The sequence below is a fragment of the Melanerpes formicivorus genome, unplaced genomic scaffold, assembly GCF_026170545.1.
Source record: "Melanerpes formicivorus ecotype bairdi unplaced genomic scaffold, bMelFor1.0.p_v2 SCAF_2, whole genome shotgun sequence".
Classification (NCBI taxonomy): domain Eukaryota; kingdom Metazoa; phylum Chordata; class Aves; order Piciformes; family Picidae; genus Melanerpes; species Melanerpes formicivorus.
The window spans coordinates 52,778,958-52,801,237 of NW_027142354.1; the positions used below are offsets into that span (position 1 = coordinate 52,778,958).

Sequence of the window (22,280 nt, forward strand, 5' to 3'; positions counted from 1 at the left end):
GCGGGGCGGCCTCCCGCGAGAGCCCCGCGCGCCCTGGCCGCGGGAGGCTGTGGCGGCCATGTCAGTTGTGGGCAGGGCGGCGAGGAAATTGCGGTTTCCCCAGGCATCGCTGGCAGGCCCGCGGGGCCTGGGCTTTGTGGGCGTCCCCGCCGCTACAACAGCGTTGAGCGTAGGGGTAATTAACCCTTGAGGCACTGAGTTTTCGGAGGCAGGGAGTTGAACTGCCAAACCACGCTTCTCTCCTCCTGGGGAACCGGCGCCCGCTGCTCTGCCCGTAGCGCCCGTCACCGGGCTGAGAAAGCGGCAGCACCTGCAGCCGCACCTCAGGAAACGGTGCCGGAGCCCAGCGGCCCCTTAGAGCCGGGTCCGTCGCCTGCCCGCCCGCGACATGGCGCCGCCCGCGTCAGCGCTCCGCTGGCCACGTGACGCGCCGTGAAGCCGCCGCCGCCGCCATCTTGGGTGAGGGCAATGAGGCCTCCGCCGCCAACTTGACTGCGGGTGAGAGACCCGCCGACCGGGGCCGACGCGGCGGGGCGGCCCGGTGGGGACGCAGCGGCGCCGCCGCCTGTGGCCGCGACACGGGGCGGCCCGGCGGGGGCGGGGCGCCGGCCGCGGGAGGCCCGGGCCCGGTGAGTACCTGTGCCCCGCGGGGCCTGGCGCGCCGCTCCGCGCCGGGCCCGCTGCTCCGGGGCTCGCCTGGGGCTCCTGGGACTGGGCGCTAAGCTCCCCCACCCGTGGCCGTTTCTTTCTCTGGGGCTGTTCCAGGGCTGACCCCCCCTAGGCATGCCCACCGGCTCCCGCCCCAGGTGACCCCGCTGCCGGCGCACTCCCGCCCCAGCCCTGTCCCCCGGGGGTGGGGGTACGCTCCGCTATCGCTTCCCTCCAGAGCTGTACTCAAGCCCCTCTTCTTGGAGGGGACCCTGCTTCTGTGCCCTTTGCCGTGGAGCTGTCCTAGTGCTTCTCTCCTGGGGCAGTCCCCTAGGGGGGGCAGTCCCCTAGGGAGGGCACTCCAAACACGATCCCCCAGAGCTCTCCCCTGGCCCCATTCCCCGAGATGTCTCTCCAGGCTAGGCCCTGGGGGCAGCCCCTCTTAGCTCTCCCTACCAGATCTGGCTTCTTTTCCAGAGGCTCCCATCTCTTTGGTTTAGCCCATCCGTCCCGGGACCCTCCCCATGCTTCCCACGCTGATGCTGGTTGAGTTGCCCGGATCCCCGCCATTGTCAGCCCAGCCCTCAGCTCGCTGCGGAGCCCTCTGTGCCTGCAGGCTTTTGCTTGGGAAGGGGAGGACCTCGGGTGGGTGCTGGGGAGAGGGTTGCTCTCCCCCCATACGGAGCTTGGTCCTGGAGGAGGGACTGATGCTGCGTGCGGGATTGCTTGTGCTGGACTAGAGAGAAGCTGAGCAGTTAGGATCTCCCGCAGCGCTCAGCAGCATTTGCAGATGCACGGCGTGGCCTCTGCGCTCCGTGTGTCACTCCTGGTGAAGAGCCAGCGCTACAAACGGATCGATCCTGTAAACAGTTCCTCTCCCCCTGCGTTGCTGTGAGCCCTCGCTTCCTGCTGGGCACAGAGCACCAGCTGGGCCCTGCGCGCTGGGTCGAGCAGAGGGTCCAGGGATGCTATTTCCCGGGAGGCAGGCGGTGCTTGTCCTGCCTGAATGCTGAGCCCCTTTGCTGTGCTGCCGGGGAGCGTTTTGCCTCTGCTTCCTGAGGTGGGGGGAGGGGGGGGGGGGGAGTTGTTTACAAAGCGACAGCCTGTGCCTCAAACGGCTCAGAAACTCATCCGGGGATGAGAGTCATTCATTTTTGGCTTCATTTTCAAGCATTTTTCAAGCTGTCACAGCTTGGCAGGTCTGTAGCTGCAGTGTCAAGATTTAGAATTATTCTGTCGGTAATTGCTTTCCGATTCATCAAAATGATAGATGAGAAGGAAAATGACAAATAATCATAAGTTGGGGATCTTCAAGGAGATCCCTAAAAATGTGACTGGAGAAGCGTGGCATCTGCGGGGGCCCCTTGTCAGGAGGTCACCTTTGCTGTCAGAGCTTTTACAAAGAAATTCTCTTGAATTCAGAGTTGGAAAAAAAAAAACCAACCCAACCCTGGATAACTGCACAACAAGGTTGTGAGCCAAACTGCAAAGGTAGTTGTAGATAATTCAGTCTTTGGCCTCTTTTGCTGAGCCTAAAAGCAGGTATCATCACCTCGGGTACCAGCAGCAAGTCCTTCCAAGTGCTAAAAGCTTCTGTGCTTAACTTCCCTACCTGAAGTTGGGGGGGGGGGATGCACTCTAATGCATGTTTTCTTCCCTCAGCTGTACCAGCTTGTCTAATAAAAGCTATTACTGCTCTCCTACTCATAGCCTCAGACGAGCACAGCTACAAGTGATCTCTTACTTGTCTTGTTCCCTTAGTTACATTTCCAGAGACTCGCTTTGCCACAAGTCCCTTCAATTTCAGGAGCGTTGTGGGAGTTGTGTGGTTACATCTCTTACATCTTTTTTTCTTCCCCCCCCCTGCCTTTCCTTTAAATGTTGAAGGCAGGTGACTCATCATAACTCCAGCTGATATTTTTTTCAGTGATCTCTTATTTAGCACAGTGCACCGAGCAGAAGATGTATCGCAGAGTCAGAGGAGAGCTGGCGCTGCCAGCGTGGATTTGGGAAAAACAAGGCAGCATGGCAGCTGCTTGTTTCTGTTTGCTTTTGTTTCGGTGGGAAAAAGATTTGCAGGGCTGCCTCCAAAAGCAGTGACCTTGCACGGGCTCACTCACCGGGGGCACGGCCATTCCCCGCGCTCCTCCCAAAAGCCTGCCTGTGCAAGTGGCTTTCTTCCAATAAGGGAAACTTCCCCACCCCGATGGGTGCCCTTTGTGGTGGCAGTTGGGTGTGAGGCTTGCTTCATCTCCCTGGACAGAAGGCAAAGAGACCATTAGGAGCAAAAGATTAAAAAGGAAAAAAGGAGGAAGTATAATGAGGCTATTCCAGCCAGGCCTGGGTTAGCTCAGCTGGAGCTTTGTTTTGTAGCAGCCAGTGCTTTCACACAAACACTGCTTGTTTCTGTTTCCCCTCGCTAAGCAGACAAACGCTTGTGGACTGCAGTGGTCGTTGCAGTCAGTTCTGGGGCTGTGCATGCCGTTTGTACAATATGCTGTCTTCAGAGAGCTCAGCAAACCTTCCGTTCAAATCATGACTCACCAGGCTAATCGTCTTTTGTCTCTAGGCATGTGTGTGCATGTATTTGCAGGGGAAGGCAGGCAGAGAGGCTAGGGGAGCTTTTGAAGGCTGTAGGTAGTAGAGAGCGTTCCTCTCGGCCTCACCTTGCTGCCTCGGACTGTAGATGGAGCAGTGCGCTGCTGTTTGCAGTGCTGATGGGGGTTTCAGACTCCTTGCTCGTTGGTGTTGCTACGTTCAGTGTCTATTTGCAATTTTCTGGTGTTACATACAAAGGTTCCACACTATGCTGGGTAATGTAGAGTCTTTGTTGCAGTTGTTACTCTGATTTCAGATGTAAGCAGCACATTTGAGCTATTTCAGTGGAAGGCAAAATGATCCTGTGGAAGGACACTGGTCTGGGAACTGGCCAACTTGACTTGCTTTTCTCTCTCTGTCATCCTCTGGTGTGTAACAAGAGGCTTGTTGCTAACTACTCTGCACATGTTTAATTCTATCTTAAACAGAGCTGGTCGTGCTCAGCCTGCTTTGTGAGGCTCTTTTAGATTACAGGTCAGGAAGCACTGACTGTTGTTACTTGCCAAACAGCAAGCAGGCAGGAAAGGGTGGCTTAACTCTGTGTGCCATCCTGCTGCTCTTGTTCACTGAGATCTCCTCCTCATCCTCTCAGCTGAGTCCTTTTTGATCCAAGCAACTAATGCTTGCTGTGCATCTCTCCAGCAGTCTATGGGCTGCCAAGGAAAGGAGATGCTGAAGTACTAGCTTGCATTGTGTGGGCACCTGCCCTCAATTGTGCTGTTCATAGAGCACTCAGGTTTGCACTAATAATGCTCAGCAGGTTCCTCCCTGCTCATCAAGTGCCGCCTTTAGTACAAATGGTTTGGGCATGTCTGCGCAGAGGGCTTCCGGAGGCTGATGCTCATTGAGGAATCCAGGCTGCAGATAAACTTGTCTTGTTTCCAGCCTGCCACTGCTATTGCTGGCATTTTCCCTTTTTTTGTAGTGCTGGTGCAACCTTCCACCAGGCTGCTGTGCTGAGAGCAGAACAGCTTTGTTTGGGGAACGTGCCTTTTCCCCTTGTTTTGTTGAATATAAAAGCTGACAAATTGCTGTGCTGTGGTGGGTTGTGGTGTGCAAGTTTCAGCTTGATCTGCTTCCCCAGCCCTGGTGTGTTGTGTGCCAGGACAGTGGAGCTGTGGGGCTGAGGAGAGGATGTTTGGGGCGGAGTTGGAGACCAGGAGACCTGCCATGAAGCGATGCTTTGGAGGAGTTTGCTGATGTGCTTTAAGAGGAAGCCTCATTGCTTTGGAGCAAGGGCATTCAGTGTAGCTTTGGTCTGCATTGCTGTTCCCCTGAAACCTCTTTGCAGCAATCAACTATAATAAAGTATTCTTAACTAGATGAGTGGTGACTAGTACATGTGGCTCCCAGTAATGCTAAATCCACCATGCTTTGTAATAAGGTTCTAATGCCTGGGGTATTTTGCCTAAAAATAGCCTACGAAGGATGACTGTTAGGGGAAATCTAAATCAGAAGGAAACAAATGGCTTTTAATCTTTCCCTCTGTTTAGAGTGAAGGATGCCAAGAAGGAAGAAGCTCACGGAGGGCTTGGACTCCCGAGGTCAGGATGGGGAGGAAGAGGAGGAGGAGGAGAAGAGGAGCCTCAGCAATGCCAAGAAGAAGCGCAGTTTTGTGGATGCGTTTATTGTTATATCCGACAGCGATGGAGAGGTCAGTGATCAGCTCACGGAGCCCAGGGCCTGTGCTGGGCCTTGAGCACTCCACGCTGTCTGTGCTGGGGTCAGGCTTTGTGCAGAGCATATGGTGCCATTCCCTTTCTTGCATAGGAGATGAATCAAATCCTATTTGACTAGGAAATGAATGGTGTACTTCGTGAGGGTGAGTTATGAGTCTGGGATTTGATAACCAAATCCTCTCAGAACTGAATGTGAAAGGTAATTTAAAAGTAACCTTTCCTCAATCCCTTTACAAATCTTTTTTTCCATAATTTTTTATTTGATTGATTTCCAGCTAAAACACAGAAACATGATTCTGTATTAAGTGCAAATAGATAGAGAATGACTTGGAACACAGGCCCGTGGGTAGCTCAGGCACAGCTGCTGTCTGGTAAACTGATCCTGAATTAGAGAAGCCTGAGTTTGTAACCTGCTTCCATAGGGTGTCAAGGGGAGCTGTGGTATGGATGTAGCTGGCTAAGACATAAAGTATCACAGTATTACAGTATCACCAAGGTTGGAAGAGACCTCAAAGATCATCGAGTCCAACCTGTCACCACAGACCTCGTGACTAGACCATGGCACCAAGTGCCACGTCCAATCCCCTCTTGAACACCTCCAGGGATGGTGACTCCACCACCTCCCCGGGCAGCCATTTCCAATGACCAATGACCCTCTCAGTGAAGAACTTTCTCCTCACCTCCAGCCTAAACTTCCCCTGGTGCAGCTTGAGACTGTGTCCTCTTGTTCTGGTGCTGGTTGTTAGAGAGAAGAGACCAACGCCTTCCTGGCTACAGCCACCTTTCAGGTAGTTGTAGAGAGCAATGAGGTCACCCCTGAGCCTCCTCTTCTCCAGGCTAAACAATCCCAGCTCCCTCAGCCTCTCCTCACAGGGCTTGTGCTCAAGGCCTCTCCCCAGCCTCCTTGCCCTTCTCTGGACACGTTCAAGTGTTTCGATGTCCTTCCTAAACTGAGGGGCCCAGAACTGGACACAGTACTCAAGGTGTGGCCTAACCAATGCAGAGTACAGGGGCACAATGACTTCCCTGCTCCTGTTGCCCACACTATTTCTAATGCAGGCCAGGATGCCATTGGCCTTCCTGGCCACCTGGGCACACTGCTGGCTCATGTTTAGGCAGCTGTCAATCAGCACCCCCAGGTCCCTCTCTGTTTGGGAGCTCTCCAGCCACTCTGACCCCAGCCTGTAGCTCTGCATGGGGTTGCCGTGGCCAAAGGTTCCAATCTCTGATCCCTTTGCAAACATCAGCCTTACCCTGAAAGGCTGAAATGTCTGTGTCTGTTACACTGGTGTTGGGATGACTGCAGGAACTCCCTCCTGGGGGGGAAGCTGCAGGCCTGAGAGTCTGTCCTCCACTGAGTGAGCAAATTACTAAAGTCAGTATTTTTAGGCATGATCTTTGACGCTCTGCTCTGCCCTGTCAGCGATTGGGGATCCTAAGCTGCTTGTTGTAATTCCACCATTTTCATAAGCATTTGGTTTCACTCCCAAGCTGTAGATCTCAAATCAAGTCCCTTTCGCTCCCACATCTGCGGCGCGCTGCTCCACAATGAGGCGATTATCATGTGAGGAGGGGAAAATGCACTGGAAATAAACAGTGAGAAGCTGTAGGGCAAATGATATTGGAGGTTTTTTTTCTTTGCATTGTCTTGAGTTCTTTCCCATTGGGAAATTCCCTGAAAGAAATGGAACATATGGCAGTGATAGTTCAGTGGGGTTAAACCCTTAGCTCTGCAATATGCTAAGTTAACTTCAGATGTCTGCTGCATCGCTGGCCTTTATTGTGAGACCTATAAGGGGAAAAAAAAAAGAGATCAGCAGCTCTAAGAGCTGCTGCAGTACATAAAAGATCAGGACCTGTTATTGTCTGCAATTATTCATCTCAATGTGCGTGTATCTGGGAAAGAGGAAACAAACGTCTCTTAAAACACATCTATAAAAAGGTTAGGCTCCCTGGCTGTTCTGTAAGTTTGTCTATAAACAATAAATTCTGATGGCATAATCGGTCATATTACAGAAAAGGATATGCTCAGAGAGGCCGTTAAAGAGCCAATTAGGTTCTGTTTTAAGTGACAACAGTTCAGTCAATCGAATGAGTGGATTTATTCGGCTCAGTCTCTTTCTTCCTTTCCTTCTGTGAGTCATCAGCTTCCAGATCCAGTGCCACAGCCTCTTGTCGTCGTTGTTTTCTGCAAAATCAAGCCCCAAAATGTGATTTACTTGGGAATCTCAAAAAAATCCACCCCCCTCCCCCCCACCCTCCCCCAGCTGTCTGGCTTCTGTAAGTGTCTCAACTCTTCGGCGTCCATCAAGTTGAATTTCAGTTTCAAACCTTGTGTCTGTTGTTCTTGCTCTAGTAAGACCTTGTTAGGTGTTCAAGAAGAGGTGTGGGAAGCTCAGATCAATAGCAATTTTAGAGAACAATGCATTCTCAATTAATCTTGCATCTGTTAGGACATGGTTCCTTATGAATCAAAAGCTACAAGGACAATTTGGGCATCATTGATTTGATGGCTTTCTTCCTTGGCAGTCTCTTGGCAGGTATCTATAGAACAAGTCCCTAGTTCTGCTTCCAGACCAGCAGATCTTGTAGCAGCTGCACCTGGAAAGCCTCCAGTTTCTCACTTTTGATGATCTTTGGCAGACTGCCTCTCCCAGGAATTTTTCAGTCATGCTGGATTATCAAGCTCATCCATGTTATTTTGCCAAATTTTCTTTCTTTTCTCATGCCTGTGCTGTGGCATCTGCAGAGCTGCATCAGAGGAATTTTTCTGGACATGGGGCTTTCTGATCTCTGCTATATATAATCTTGGATTCAGGGAACACTTGGCTGTTTTGGGGAGGGGTCAGACAAAATAAGAAGTCTCTCTGGCTTTCTGGAAACAAGAGGAGATGACCTTCATGCAGATTGTGTCTCTGAAAATGTAGACATGATGAATGAGCAAAGTGGTTCCTGTCTCCCCTGACTGTTTAAATCCTGTGGGGAATTGATTGCCCGTGCCAGAAGATGGGTGGTCGTTCCCAAAGTCACAGTATTTCAAGTAGTGCCCAGCAATGTTCTCTCCAAGCACAGCAATTCCTGGTCTCTCTCATCAGCCTCCTGTTTGAACTGGGCTCTTGATAGAGATTCTTTTACCCACAAGACTTTCTGAAGCCACCTCTGAAAAGTTATTCTCACCCACAGGAGGCCTGGCAAGGCATGAGCATTGAGCACAGACAGAGGCCCAGCAGTTTTGCTAACCGGTTTGATTGATCTGCAGCCTGCAGTGCAGTTGATCCCAAAATGCTGCTGATCTGCTGTGAGACTTTTTGGAAGACTCAGTTTTTCCTGGCTAGATCCTTTGGGAGCTTTGGAAGTATCTGGCTCCACTCAGAGTGTTTGCATGAAGTCCCACAGGCTCTTCCTGCCACATCAGCTCTGCCAGCCCTTGGGAACAGGCGATAAGACTCCAGGGTAATGAGTGCCATCTATTTCTGCATGGCATCCGTGGCCTGTCTTCCCTTTGGTATGGAACGTTCCTTTGCCTGAGTAGTTCTGTGTTTGGAGATACAGTCTGGATAGGATCACAGAATTGTTTTGGTTGGAAGAGACCTTTGAGATCTTTGTGTCCAACTGCTAACCTAACCGTGCCAAGTCACCACTATACCCTGTTCCTCAGCATCACATCCACATGTCTTTAAATCCCCCCAGAGATGGTGACTCCACTGTTTCTCTGAGCAGCTTGTTCCAGGGCTTGATAATCCCCTGAGTAAAGAAATCTTTCCTAATGTCCAATTTAAATTTCCCCTGGCACAGCTTGTGGCTGCTCTTGTCCTATCACTTGCTACAAGGAAGAAGAGACAGACCCCCATAGCAGTGTGAATTGACGTTACAGCAGAGATGTTGGCTTTGGTAGAAAGAGGGAGGTGTGTTTGGGCATTGGCTGGAATACCCAGCCCATTGCACTCCCCTGTTCTCCATCAGCTGTGGCAGAGGGCACTTGCCTTGGGACCAGGCATGGCCTCAGGGACATCTTGCTACGGAGAAGATGGTGCTGGAAGTTTCACAGCTAGGATGGCAGTTCCTGACCAAGCAAGTGAAGCTGAGTCTCGTGGGAGTGCTGCTGCAGCACCCTGCTGTCCCCACGGGCTCTGCTGTGGTACCGAGGGACCTGGCGCCTCCAGTTCCCAGAGGAGAATGCATTGAGTGTGCTCTTAAGGAGGCTCCACAGCTCTGCTGTGCTCAATCCTTGGAAATCAGGCTGGTCTGAATCCAGATTCCTCACAGCCCAGTAAAAACTCTTTTTTCTACAGGGGCTTCCCTCCCGTGTGTCAGGAACTGCACATCTGGCACAAGCCCCACTGAGTGTCGCTGTTCAAGTCTCCACTTCCAGCAGGTTTGCTCTAATGAGCTGAAAGATAGAGCAGAGCTGAAACATGTTTTGAACTGATGGCAGAGGCTAATAAAGTAGGGTGTGAGACTCATTTCAGCAGTAGCCTTGGCTAGGCTGAAGTGTGGCACTTTCAATATCTTAACTGTCTTTAAAAACCTCAAAATTAGTCTGATTTTTCATCTGCATATTGCCCATGCAGGATGTGTGATGTTTGGGTTTATGCTATTGTTAGATGGTCCCAACTGCCACTGAGCAGAAAAATTACCCAGACCTTTTGACTTTGCAGTCTGTACTTTCAGCCACAGAGATGTTCTTCTGTAGCCCTTCCTTCCCTGAGTCGGTAGAAGATGACTTCTGTGGTTTATGATGTGGATTCAGGGGAGCAGGATGTGGGAGCCTGGCTACTGGCTTCCATTTATGGGCTTTTAGAAGCAAGTGGAGCTGTATCTGTTTCTGCTGGCAGAGTCAGATTCTCTTGAGTATGTGCAAAAGCATTTTTGAAATGGGGAATTTGATCTCCTGCTGCATGGTGGAAATTAAACAGGGTTAAAAAAAACCCAAACCCAACCCCCCCCCAAAAAAAAACCCCACCACAAACAAACAAAAAACCATCCCAACCACCACAACCAAACAAACCAACCCCCAAAACAAGGCAGAATAGTGGCTGCTTTCCACAAATGTGTAGGGAACTTTGCAACCCATCTTTTTCTTGGTCTTTGTACAATGCTGACAGTGAAATTGCTCATAAGAGAGCATCATAAATTAAGCTGCAGAGCCTGACGCACAGGAAGAGAATTTGGATTCCTTCTGGCCATTATGTTCCAAACTGAAGGCAGAGGAGGAGAGGTGCTCTCCAGGCTGGCACTGAGCAGAGGTGTGCAGCTCCCACCTTGCCTCCACTGTAGTAATTAGTTTCCCTGGAAGTTGTGTTTTGGAGATGACCTTGTAGCTAAGAGTACTGGCTGCAGTTTGGGAATGTTTTAATTGATTAAGATTATTTTTGGACTAGTGATCTTATTAGAAAGGCAGTTGGTTGAGTGGCCCCCTGAGTTCCTATTATCCTTGTAGACAGATGAGCATTAAAAGGTTGGGTCAGAAAGAGCAAACCCTCTTGTCTTCTCTGAATTTGCTTGGCCCCTTCTGCTTCTCCCATCCATGCCCGCGTTTATGCAGAGTGCTCCGGGGCCTGCGGGGCTCTCTCCCAGCAGAGGTACAAACAGCCATAAATCCTAATTAAAAGGTATGTTTTATTTTCTGGGTTTAAAAATAAAGAAGATTTAAGAATTCTTGGAATTGAGATGTGTGTGTATATTTTGGCCCATCAGGATTAATTGGATTTGCTTCAGCGGTTCGCTCTGCTGTGGCTGTTTGGTAGAAGGCTGCTAAGCAATTTAAACATCCTCTCTCCGATGTATGAGGTTCATACAGCACGTGTCCTGCAATAATTTTGCTCCTGCCACCGTTGTAAATGTCGAGATTCTTCAGGACCCAGCGTGAGGAACCCAGGCACATACTCGGCTGCGCAGGGAAGCCGGGCGGCCGGCTGGCACCGGGCATGCCGTTTCCCTCCCAGAGCCCTGGAGGCGTTTGAGCCCCGTCTTGTCGTGTGGTGCGTGTTGTAAATGTGTCTCTCTGTGCACAGAGCAGACCCTGGCAGCCCTGGAAAGTTTGGTTTGCTCAAATAAATCACATCCGTGCCCTGGAAAATAGCTGCAGATGAGAGTGTCAGGGCTGACCTTCCAGCAAGTGCAAGAGTGATGAGGGGAAGATTGATGTCTAGAGAGAAGAGCTGGGGATTTGCAGAGCCTGCTAGGATTAAACTGCCCCTGTCTTAAACTGGAGTAGGTTTAGCACTGCTAGACAGGGCTTTGGGGGGAGAGTGGGAGAGCTGTTACTTAACCTCCTCCAGCATATAATCCTGGTGTGATCCTGGTGCATTCCCCACAGATTGTTTCCCACTCCCTTAGGTCTGAACTCCCCACAAGGTCAGCATGGAGATGCTGCTGCAGACCCAGGCAGAGCAATTCAGAGTAGGAGAACCGGTGGCTTTTGGAAAACTGCAGAGAAGGGCAGTGTGCCAGGGCCCTGGAGGAGAGAGAATTTCACTCACTGAGCATGAGCTAGGCAGGCTCAGAAGAAGGAAGCATCCATCTTCTAGGAAAAGAGACTCTGGCTGTGTAGAAGCCTTTTGGAGATACAGTGGCAGGTCTAAGAAATGAGGTATCAAAACCAGGCTGGGTGTGGAAGGGAAGGAGTTGGTCAAAACCAAAACCCCTTAGGTGCAAGCATGACTGTGTGTGTGGACTTGCTGAGTGTGACTGCTGCCTTGTGAGGCAATTCTTAAATCAGTGGAATGAGGAATGGGACAGGTATTAGGGCATGTAAAAGCTGTAATGTATTAGTGTTTCAGGAAACCACTTAATAGTATGTCTTGCAAAATCTTAGTTGGATAAATAATTCAATTTGGTCTAGGTACTAACATTCCTGGATTGAAATCCTGCTAAAAGACCATCAGCAAAAGCTGGTGATGAGCAGAAAGGCTTGTTTGAGGGAGATGTAAAGCTGAGGCCAAGAGGATCAATATCAGGTCTGTGTGCGTTCTAACATCCTCATTAATGATGAGTAAGAGGGAGCAAGTGGTGTATATAGATTAATAAAACCTGGAGATAACACTGAAGCTGGAGATGTCTTTGACAAAACTCAGCATGGAGATGCAGTCCAAAGGACTTCCCAGGAATCAATTACACTTGAAAATAAGCAATGTGTCCACTTGAATTAAAGTAGTGCAAACCCCGTGCCCCACCTTGAAACCCCACTCCGGGCACAGGAGGTGGTTGGAGGCAGAATTGTGTGGCCAGTTTGCTGTGAGTCTCACGGACAGCAAAACCAGCTGCAGCTGCAGCCAGAGCTGTGTGAAGCCCCATCCTGGCCAGGCGTGGGTCTCTGCCTGAAATGCTGGGTTTGATTCTAATCCTACATGATTTAGAGAGACAAATTGGAGGGGGTCCAGTGCCAGCCTTCGGTAATGTGTACGCCCTCGCTTAAGCCGTTAGGACAGCGACTTGCATAAATGTGTGCCAATTAAGCCTGTGACCATTCTTGTTGCAGTTCCTGTGCTTAAAGCAGCAAGCACTTGAGTTGTTTGTGTGGGTATTATTCCAGGAGGCGTTGAAATGACAAATTTCTGAAGTATTCAAGCTTCAGAAATTAAACACATGTGGCAGCACAATGAGAGAGTAGCAGCAAGTGTAAATACAGCTGGCTCTCCTGTCCTTGGGGTGCATTAGTGTGTGTCCCCCAAAAGGGTTAGGATTCCAATTCTGGTCAGCTGAGGTTGTCTGGGCAGAGTAATAGACGCTGCCTGGCAGGAAACAGTCCTGGCTTACAGGTGTGCCATGTTCAGTTATAAAAAGAAGTTGTTTTCCTGTTTTGAGTGCTTCCAAATACTGCTGTTTTAGCAAGACCAAACAAATGCTTTCTGAATCATGGGCAGCAGGTGCAGTGCATGGTGGTGACTGGCACGAAGTCTATTGTCTCTCCTACTTCGCTTGTTTATGTCAGTCTGTAACTTCTTGCTCCTTATGCTTGTCACATAGCTTTTAATAGTTACAGAATGTGCTTGAATTAAGTTTCAAATTCAAATTTCACACAAATGGAGGCTTGTTCTTGAACCAATGTTTGTGTCTGAGTGGGGTGGGGGGAGCTGGTAGTATTTCTTACATGTTGTGTGCTCTCACTGTAATTTTTTTTTTTCCATTGCAGCAGGAGTCAAAGGAGGAAAGCGAATTGCAAAAGAAGAGATCAAAACAGCAGCTGGAGAGAGCGAAGTTTGCTGCTAAAAGGAAAATTGCACGTAAGTCTCAAGTGTGGGGCTGGGGAAGTAGATGGGTGCTGAGCAGCTACTGCTGTCTGTCTTAGATTATTTCCCCTGCAGAAAGGCTGTGGTGTGGCTGGGGGTGCAGCTCTCGGAGAAGGCCCTTCTCAGGGGTAAAATTTGCCTTTCTGAATAGGCACACTGTCACTTGTTTTCTCCCCAGGCGACGTGTGCGCAGACTGGAGCGCTTCCAAAATAAGTGTGCGAGGGTGTCGGTACCTCACCAGCTTTCAAAACTGGTTGAAGCCTATCTGAGAGCACTGTCAGTCACAAGCTGCTTTCCTGTTCAGGCCCCTCAGCTGCTGCCTTTCCCTGAAACGTCGTGAGGCCCTGACCCGGCAGTCGCAGCTCAGGGAAGATCTGAGTCGCAGCTGACAGTTCCCTGCAATCATCGGCTAGCAGCGCGGGGGCAGCCCGAGAAGCCAGCAGCGTTGGGCATCATAAGGAAGGGTGTTAAGAGCCAGAGATTTGCTTTACGTCATTTTGCTGTTATATAAAGCTTTGGTGCACCCACATCAACAATGCTGCGTGTGATTCTGGTCTCCAGGTCTTGAAGACTCTGTTGAGCTAAGGGACGTTGGTGAAGGGCAACCCAAGCCATGAAGGGGAGGGAGCAGCTACCTTAGGAGGAGCAACTGAGAAGCCTGCGGCTGCTCTGCTAGGCAAGGAAGGTGGGATCAGAGTTCACTCCAGAAAGGCAGTGCCTCAGCTAAACACAGAGCTGCTGTTTACCAGCTCCTGCAGCCGGGGTGCAGTTGGTGGAAATAGCAGGGGATAGATAGGTTTAGAATAGGTGGGGGAAAGTGAAGCTTCACACAGCATGTCGACAGACTGGACAGATGGGCAGAATCCAATGGGATGTCGTTTAACAAGTCCAAGTGCCGAGTGCTGCACTTTGGCTACGGCTAATCCCATGCAGAGCTACAGGCTGGGGTCAGAGTGGCTGGAGAGCTCCCAAACAGAGAGGGACCTGGGGGTGCTGATTGACAGCCACCTGAATATGAGCCAGCAGTGTGCCCAGGTGGCCAAGAAGGCCAATGGCATCCTGGCCTGCATTAGAAATAGTGTGGCCAGCAGGAGCAGGGAAGTCATTGTGCCCCTGTACTCTGCATTGGTTAGGCCACACCTTGAGTCCTGTGTCCAGTTCTGGGCCCCTCAGTTTAAGAAGGACATCAAAACACTTGAACGTGTCCAGAGAAGGGCAACAAGGCTGGTGAGAGGCCTTGAACACAAGCTCTATGAGGAGAGGCTGAGGGAGCTGGGATTGTTTAGCCTGGAGAAGAGAAGGCTCAGGGGTGACCTCATTGCCCTCTACAACTACCTGAAAGGTGGTTGTAGCCGGGAAGGGGTTGCTTTCTTCTCCCAGGCAGCCAGCACCAGAACAAGGGGACACAGTCTCAAGCTGTGCCAGGGGAGGTTCAGACTCGAGGTGAGGAGAAAGTTCACCGAGCAAGTTGTTAGCCATCGGAATGTGCTGCCCAGGGAGGTGGTGGAGTCACCATCCCTGGAGGCTTTCAAGAGGAGATTGGACGTGGCACTTGGTGCCATGGTCTAGTCATGGGGTCTGTGTTTATAGGCTGGACTCGATGATCCTTGAGCTCTCTTCCAACCTTAGTGATACTGTGGTGAACTCCTGGAAGTTTGTGTTACAGAAGTTTGAGGAGGGGTCAGTACCAGCAGCTTGAATAAGGGATTAAATGTATTGGTGGACAGTAGGTCTGTAAAGAGGTGCTCAAGGGAACAGGCTGGGATATTCCCAGTCATATTCTGCAAACAGTGTTTCAGAACGCTGAGGATGTAACAGCAGAAGGCACTGCTGCGTGTGGCCAGGCTTGCCCGTACAGCACCTTGTGTCAGAGTGGCCAGAGAGGTGGGGCATTGCTTTGCCTCAGCGGGTCTGTGCCCGCAGCGCTGTGCCCTGCAAGGCCCAGTGGCCCATCCAGCATCTGAAATTAATTTCAAAATTAACATTTTACAATGGGAGAGATGCTGTCTGCTGCAAAACCCAAAGCAATCACTGAACAAAATGGAGCATGCCACTGCTCTGCAAGCAGCAGCAGCAGCAGCAGTTGGGCTTGTCAGTCCTCAGAGGCCTCGTGTGAATTAAATGGTTTTTAATAGAGGCCTAAGGCCATAGCATGAAACAGCCTGGCTCTTTGTGGGAGTTGAAACCCACTGTGCGTGTCCTGTGTCGAACAAGTGAGACAGCAGAGTCAGAAATGGGGGAAGAGCTTTTCTTTAAACTTTCATTTTTTCTTCTCTTCTTCTTCTCCCAAAAGAAACAGAACACCAAATAAAAGCTGAACAACCCCCCTCCCCCTCCCCCCCCCCCCCCCCCCCCCCCCCGAGATGCTGTTAAAGATGTGAGTTGCTGAAGTTGGATGTCCTTGCATTCAGTGCATCAGGCTTTGGGAGCTGGTGCCCTGTGAAGGGTGTTCGGGGTGCTCCAGAAAATCTGCATGAGACAGGGCTGGCTCTCTAGCCATTGTACAAAGAGGAGTTCTGCTGTGTTTCTAGATGTTGAATTTCTTGATAATAGTTTTTCTTTTCCTGGGGCAAAAGCTGCCTTTATTGTCCCCAGTGTGAACGTCTGCCTCCTGGGAGCGCAGGAGGCTGGGGGGTGCCTGGCGCCACTCGGTCGCTTGTTTAAGCATGTGTGGTAGTGGGGCTGTTCTCTCATTTATGGGAACCTATAATTAGACTTTTGGTGTTTGCTTTTGGGCAAATTAAGATTTGAAGTAGTAATTATTTTCTCAGTGTCTTTAAATACATTCCGCGAGTTGCGAGGCGAATTGCTCTTTTGTGACGATTCGGTGCTGCTGGTGTAGAGCAAGCTCTTCCTCCTCCAAACTGGAACATTTCAGATATTTGCAGGCTCTGGTTCTATAGCACAGCCTTCCATTCCTGCTTTGTTGTGGTTTTATTCATTTTAACCTAGAGCCATAACTAAAATACATCTGTGACGTTTCATCCCGACAGGATAAATGGAAACACGAACCCTAAAGAAGTCTCCCTCTGTTTTTCCAGCGGAAGCCAGTGCTTTGAAGCACATTTGAGTGTTTTTGCTTTGGATGGGTGGAAATACTGAGATCCTGCATTTCCATTATTTTCAAGTAAATCTCATATTAGTTAGTGTTAGAACTACAACTGGTGGGGTATTGCATCTAATTCACTTTGCAAATGTCAAAACGAAGCATAAATCGCTTAGCAAATTGCCATATTAGCATTTAAAAAGGCTCCAAACGGGTTTAATTCCTTTAGGGCTGCAGTGTCTTAAAACCGGTTTCTCCCTGACCCCTCCTTCCCATCTGTGGGTTTCTTGGACTCCTAGGTCCCTGGAGAGGCTCTGGGATTTCATGCTACGTTGGGATGGATGTGTGGCAAGTGGATTTTGGAGCGTGACGTGCAGAATCCTCAGCCGGAGGTGCTGGTGGTTCCCCAGCCAGCAGCGGGAGTGGGTGACGTGTGTGCACTGGGTGTAAAGCAGCCTGTTTGTCTGGGCAGAGGGTAGTCGTTCCTCCACGGTTTGTGGGAGCCCCTGCCTTACTGGTCTGGCCTGGGAGCGTGGCTGGCCTCTGCTGCAGGCTCCTGGAGCGCTCCTGAGCTGTGTTGGCACACACAGGTTGGGGGCAAACACAACACTCTGGATTTCTAATCATCCTGAATTATGACCGGTGCAATCAACATCGAGTTTAATAAAACACATGGTGCTGAGAAATGATCAGACATGGGGCACAAAATACCATCAGCTTCAGACTGCTCAGCCTAAAACAGGTCAGGTCTCCTGGAAGGCATGAGCAGAACTGCTCTTTGCTCTCCCCACCATAATGTCAGGTGGATTTAAACTCTAGATTTCCCCTGTCTCCAGAGCACCTACTCAACTGGAACGTGCACTAAGTGCATCTTGTTTGTCACTGGTTTCTTTGCCAGAGGCAGCATTTGTCTGGCACATTCCCTGTCCCCAGAGGGGAAATTGCTGTGCCAGGGAGGGAGAAGAAAACAAAATGTACAGTAGTAATTCGCCAAAAAATGTTGCTTTTTATTAAGCTTCATGGATGTTGATAGCCTGAACTGGTGAGCACTCAAGCCCCCGTTTCAATTTAAGCACGTGGAGAGGCTTGTGTTGTGGGGCCCCCACCACGTGCACCCTTTTTTTGGCACGTGTCAGAGTGTGCAGGATCTGGCCTGACTGCTGTGATGATTTGGGCAGGGAAACAGATCAGCTGGCTCTTACTGAATGCTTGGGAGGTGTTTGGTGTTGTGGAATTGCTGTGTTCCTGGCGTTCCCAGGATCAGGAGGCTTCTTCATACACTGGGCTGTCATGTGCATGCCATTAAAGCATGCTTTTTTTCCCCCCCCCCCCTTTCCCATGGTCCCTCCTGGCTGTAGCATCATAGAGTGACTTTGTCCAAGGACAAAAGATCCCCATGAGCCCTGAGTGTATTGCAGTCTGCCTTCACTTCAGCCTCTTTCTTAATTTTTAACGAAATTAAAAAAGACCACAACCACCCAAACCAAAACTAAGGCTAAGTGCTGATTTAGTAGGACCTGTGAAGGAATCTGCTGCTGATAATCAGAACAGTCCAAAACTGCTTCAAATCTGCTTGAATCAGGGAGAACCAGCTTGCCACCAGCAACGAGCTGGGGGGAAGGGCAGAGCAAAGCCGAGGCTGGTGCCCTGTTGGATGCACCTCAGTGCAGAAGTGCCACGGTGCACACAGGCTGTGCGCTGTCCAGTGAATCCCAGGCTGCTTCAGGGGAGCCTGCACTGCTGTATTTTGGTGGCAGCTGGTAGGAAGAGGATGGGTTAGAAAATGGGAGCCTGCAACTTCTTGAACACATCTTTATCCCGGGCAACGTCTGCCTGGGAAAGGGGCTGCAGCGAGGGCACGTTTTGTGCTTGGGCAGCCTTGCTGCTCACTCACATCTCCTGCGGCTCCTCTCACCCAGCAGAGAGCAAACCTCTCCGTTCATGCTTGAGATGGTGCAGGATTCAGCCTGCAGGAGGAGGGAGCGGGTTTTGAGGGAAATCTGTCAATTTGTTTTGAGTGAGAAGATGTATTTTTCAGCTCCTGAGAGTGCTGTTGAGTTGTTTTCCAGGCTGCACTCCCTTCTGCAGGCATTGTGTATTTTAAGCATAGTGGAAGCGTTGGTTTGAATCTAAGCAAATAAGTGTTTTCCAAAGTAACTAACTGCTTTGTTTCTAAATAGCCTCTCTTGGCTTCTGGTTTGTTCCGAGAGTGGAATATTTCAGGAGGAAATTTTCTGCTGAAATAGCAGTTACAACTGTAGAAAACCTGTTTCCCATGCATCACTGACTTAGTGATGCAGTGGAGTGGTGATGTGAGCAGAAGGGGGATGTATGCATGTGAAAGATCCTCCATAATACCACCAAGCAAGTAACATTATCCTCCACAGAGCTTTCCACCTGCGGCTCGGGGTGAGCAACGTGTAGCTCTTTTTCTCTCGGGTAGGTCTCCTGTGGCATTGCAGATGTCTGCGTGTCAGAAGGCAGCGATCTCAGTGCTATTTGGCTGGTTAATAAGCGTGTTAAAAAAGATGTGTTCTTTATCCTGCCTTGCTGCTGAACCCATCCAGTATGAAAATGAGCACACTCTGGGAAATCAGTCCTTTTCCTCTCCCCTTGAGCACGTGTTCTGCAGCTGTAGAGCGTGTTGTCGGATGAGGGCGACTAAAATGACCTGTTGCAGTTAATAAACCCAGAGAGCTGGAGTTTAGGTTGTTGGAGGAACCCAAGTGTAGTCCTTGACTTGGGTTACCTTTTTCATTTTGTGTTGCCTGCTCTGGTTTTGGTGACACCTTTTAAAGAAAGCTGAGGTTTTGATGTTTTGCTCTTCATTCCTCTTGCAGAGGTGGCACCCTTGGGCATTTCTTCCACTGTGATGGGTGGCTGTTGGGCATTTACATACACCTGCAGCTGTGGCTTGACAGTATCTTTGTTTTTTTGGCTGCTGCAGAGATGACTGAAGAGGAACAGTTTGCCCTGGCCCTGAAAATGAGTGAGCAAGAAGCCAGACAAGTGAACTGTCAGGAAGAGGAAGAGGAGGAGCTCTTGAGGAAGGCCATTGCTGAGAGCCTTAATGTAAGTATGCTTCTGTGAAGAGGCTTACTAGGGTTCTTCAGCAACATTGCTTTCTGTGCTTGCTTTGCCACTCTGCACAAAAGAAGGTTTTAGTGGAGGCCCAGCTATTTCCAGCACAAGCTGGAGCTACAGCAGTTGCAAAGTACTTGTTTTGTACCATTCCTAGTATGGGAGACATAGGAGATCTAACCTTAGCTGTTCCCTGTTTTGAGGTACACAGTTCTGATTTGAGGGGTTGTCTGCTGTCCAGGTGATGGCTGCCAGTGTGCTGGGCGAGCCCTTGGTATGCTCTATTGATAGAGAGCACGTGTCTTGGAGATTCAACCTTTTGTTTTTCAGAGCTGTCAGCCCTCAAACTCTTCTGATGCAACCCCTCAGCTGTCTGAAGAAGCACTGGGCATGCAAGGCCAAAGACAGCCTGCTGAGAAGGAAGGCTCTGAGATCCTGGGAGGTCTGGCACTTTGCCCTGACACCCCTCACTCTGAGTGCAGCTCCCACTCACAGAGCACCAGAATTGATGGGAGTGGACAGATGGATGTCGCCCGGAGCCCCCTGGTAGTGTTGCGGAGGTTAAGCCAGGAAATCGTTGAGAGCTCGCTAGTATCCAGCATAATCGTGTCTCCGGGGAAGGGCCAGCCTGTGACAAGGTCAAGTGAAAAGCCTTCCTCACCAGCAAAAAGTGATTCTAGTGACACGTTACCCAGCACTCTTGGAGAGGACCTCATCTCTTTGAGTCCTGTCTTTGGCAGAGTGTCTTCGGGCTCCTGGCGACTGACACCTCGGAGACTGTTCAGAAGCCCCTCCAGCTCTTCTGAAGCCACGGGCCACGAACCAAAAGAGCAGCCCCTGCCCTGCACTGACCATTTTGCAGGAGAGGCTGCTAGTGGTAGCTCAGCCACGCTCTGGAAGAGCCAGGCCATGGAACAGTGTGGTAGCCCCAGGAGGAGTGGTGGGGGAGCAGGTATCAAGCACACCTCGCAGCCCAGGCACACCACCAAAGTCTCTGCTTCCACAGAGCGAGCAGAGCAGGATGAAGTGCCCGACGGTACCCCTAAGCTTTGTGTACTAAATGTGACAGAGGAGAAGCACAAGCAGGAGGAGGTGAGAGACACAGTGCACTATTACTGGGGGATCCCCTTCTGCCCCAAAGGGGTGGACCCCAACCTGTACACCAAAGTCATCTTGTGTCAGCTGGAGGTTTACCAGAAGAGCCTGAAGCAGGCTCAGAGGCAGCTGTTGCATAAGAAGGAATTTGGTAACCCAGTTGTGCCCAGTTCTTCCTTGAGCCAAAACGAGCTTGGGAGAGAAGAGCAGATAAACAGGGAGAATGGGGTTGCTGATGATACAGAAGATGGAGACCCAGATGGGCAGAAGGAGTCTGAGAGCCCAACCTGGCTCCTCCCTTCAAAGAGGAGGGAGGCAGAGAGTCCAGGGCACAGCATGGAAGAAGAGAAGAGCTCTACTTCTGATGATGAACCAACCACCAGCTACTGCCAGGTAAGAGTTTCACCACTGAGCAGAGGTTGAGCAGTCCTCCTCTTCTGTCCATTTTAGGGACCATTCCCTTCTGCAAAGCAGGCACTGCTGTTTAATGCACCTCTTACATTTAGAGAGGAAGTCCACACAGCATACTGTGAAAGGGAGTGGAAAAGCTTAGATGCTGATCCCCAGCTCACAAATGGTGGGGGCCATCATGCAGCCTGGCAGTCGTCCATTAATGCACCACTGAGATAAAGACTTCCAGCTGACTTGTCCTTCTCAAGAAGGGTGTAGCCTGGCAGTGTGTCAGGGTAGCAGGTACCGAGATGATGCTGACTGCCACCAGCTTATAAGCCCCTGGACATGTGGGAAGCTGTGTTCTCCTTTGCAGGCAGAAACGTGGCTTTTGTTCTTGCAGTGCAGCCTCTCCTTTTTGTACCTACGTGGTCGCCCGCATTCATACGTGCTTCTCCCTTGCAAGTGCTCTTTTCCCCTGTGGTCCTGCAGTTGTGGCTGGGAGAAGCTCTGCATGCTCACAGACCTCTTCTGCCTGCCTGGGGTGATCTGTCATCGCGGCGTGCTCGTCGTCCTTGCTCTGGTGGTTGGACACCTTCTCCCCGGCTTGCTCGCTGGGGCTGCTAGACGCTAGGTGTCAGCCTCTGTCTCCATCAGAGCTCTCTTGGTGGAGCGGAAGGCAGCTTTCTGTCACTGCTAAGTTTAAACAGATTGCTAGTCAGATGAAGTATTTATTACTGCTGTATTTTAGGTTTGTGTCAGCCTTTTCCAACCCTCATTTTTCATAATGACTTCACTCCCGGATCATTGTATAACTTTATCTTCTCTATGACTGAAGCCTCGACTCTGTTGTTCCTGTTTTCAAGTGTATTTGATCATTTACCCTGGTGTTAGAAAGATACTTAACTTGTTTTGTGATATTTATATTCTGTCTTGTAATATTGAACACTTAGGAAAAACGTCATGTCTGCATTTTCTGCTTGCAGAAAGAGCAGAGCAGTCTGTGCTGAAATGTGACTTTTCATGAGAGTGCTTTGGCTTGGGCGTAGCAGATACAGATTTAAACAAGCCTTAGAGGTGACCTGCAGAGGGGAAGAAACCAACTTGTGCCCTTTTTGATTTCTATAGGGTAGATACAAAGGATTTGAAAGGTCCTTAAGGCAAACTGCTTGCTTTCCTCCTTCTGTGTCTTTTCCTTTGGAAAAGGAGATGTCATTAATCTGGAAGGTTGGGGTGACTGTGGAGGTGTGCACTAAAGCCCTTGGAACGCTGCAGCAGCTGGGAACTGTTAATCAGTATGGAAAATTGTGGGGTATTTTTTGTATATTACCCTTTTAATGCTAATGCCTAATTAATTCTTGGGGAGAAAAGAGGTTTTAGCAGTGCTGAGTGGGAACTTGTAATGTGCTCATCCTGACCACAAGAGCTCTCTCTCAAAAAGCTTGTATGTAGAGGTTCTCCTTCTGCTATTTTTAAGGTGAAAGAATAAATAAATAAATAAAATAAGGAAG

General features: G+C 50.1%; 1 protein-coding gene across 6 annotated transcripts in view; it reads left to right on the forward strand.

Moving 5' to 3' along the window:
• The first annotated feature begins 453 nt into the window (after nucleotides 1–453).
• Nucleotides 454–22,280, forward strand: part of UIMC1 (ubiquitin interaction motif containing 1) — a 41,967-nt gene continuing 20,140 nt past the window's right edge. For 4 of the 6 annotated variants that reach the window (XM_068160910.1, XM_068160928.1, XM_068160946.1 and 1 more), the window contains exons 1-5: nucleotides 454–629; nucleotides 4,740–4,900; nucleotides 13,060–13,150; nucleotides 19,151–19,275; nucleotides 19,615–20,772. In XM_068160910.1, coding sequence (XP_068017011.1) covers nucleotides 4,748–4,900; nucleotides 13,060–13,150; nucleotides 19,151–19,275; nucleotides 19,615–20,772 — 1,527 coding nt within the window. In that variant the 5' untranslated portion in view covers nucleotides 454–629; nucleotides 4,740–4,747. Of the gene's footprint in view, nucleotides 630–4,739; nucleotides 4,901–11,833; nucleotides 11,885–13,059; nucleotides 13,151–19,150; nucleotides 19,276–19,614; nucleotides 20,773–22,280 lie in introns of those variants that run through there. The other 2 variants (XM_068160919.1, XM_068160938.1) reach the window with 2 other exon arrangements.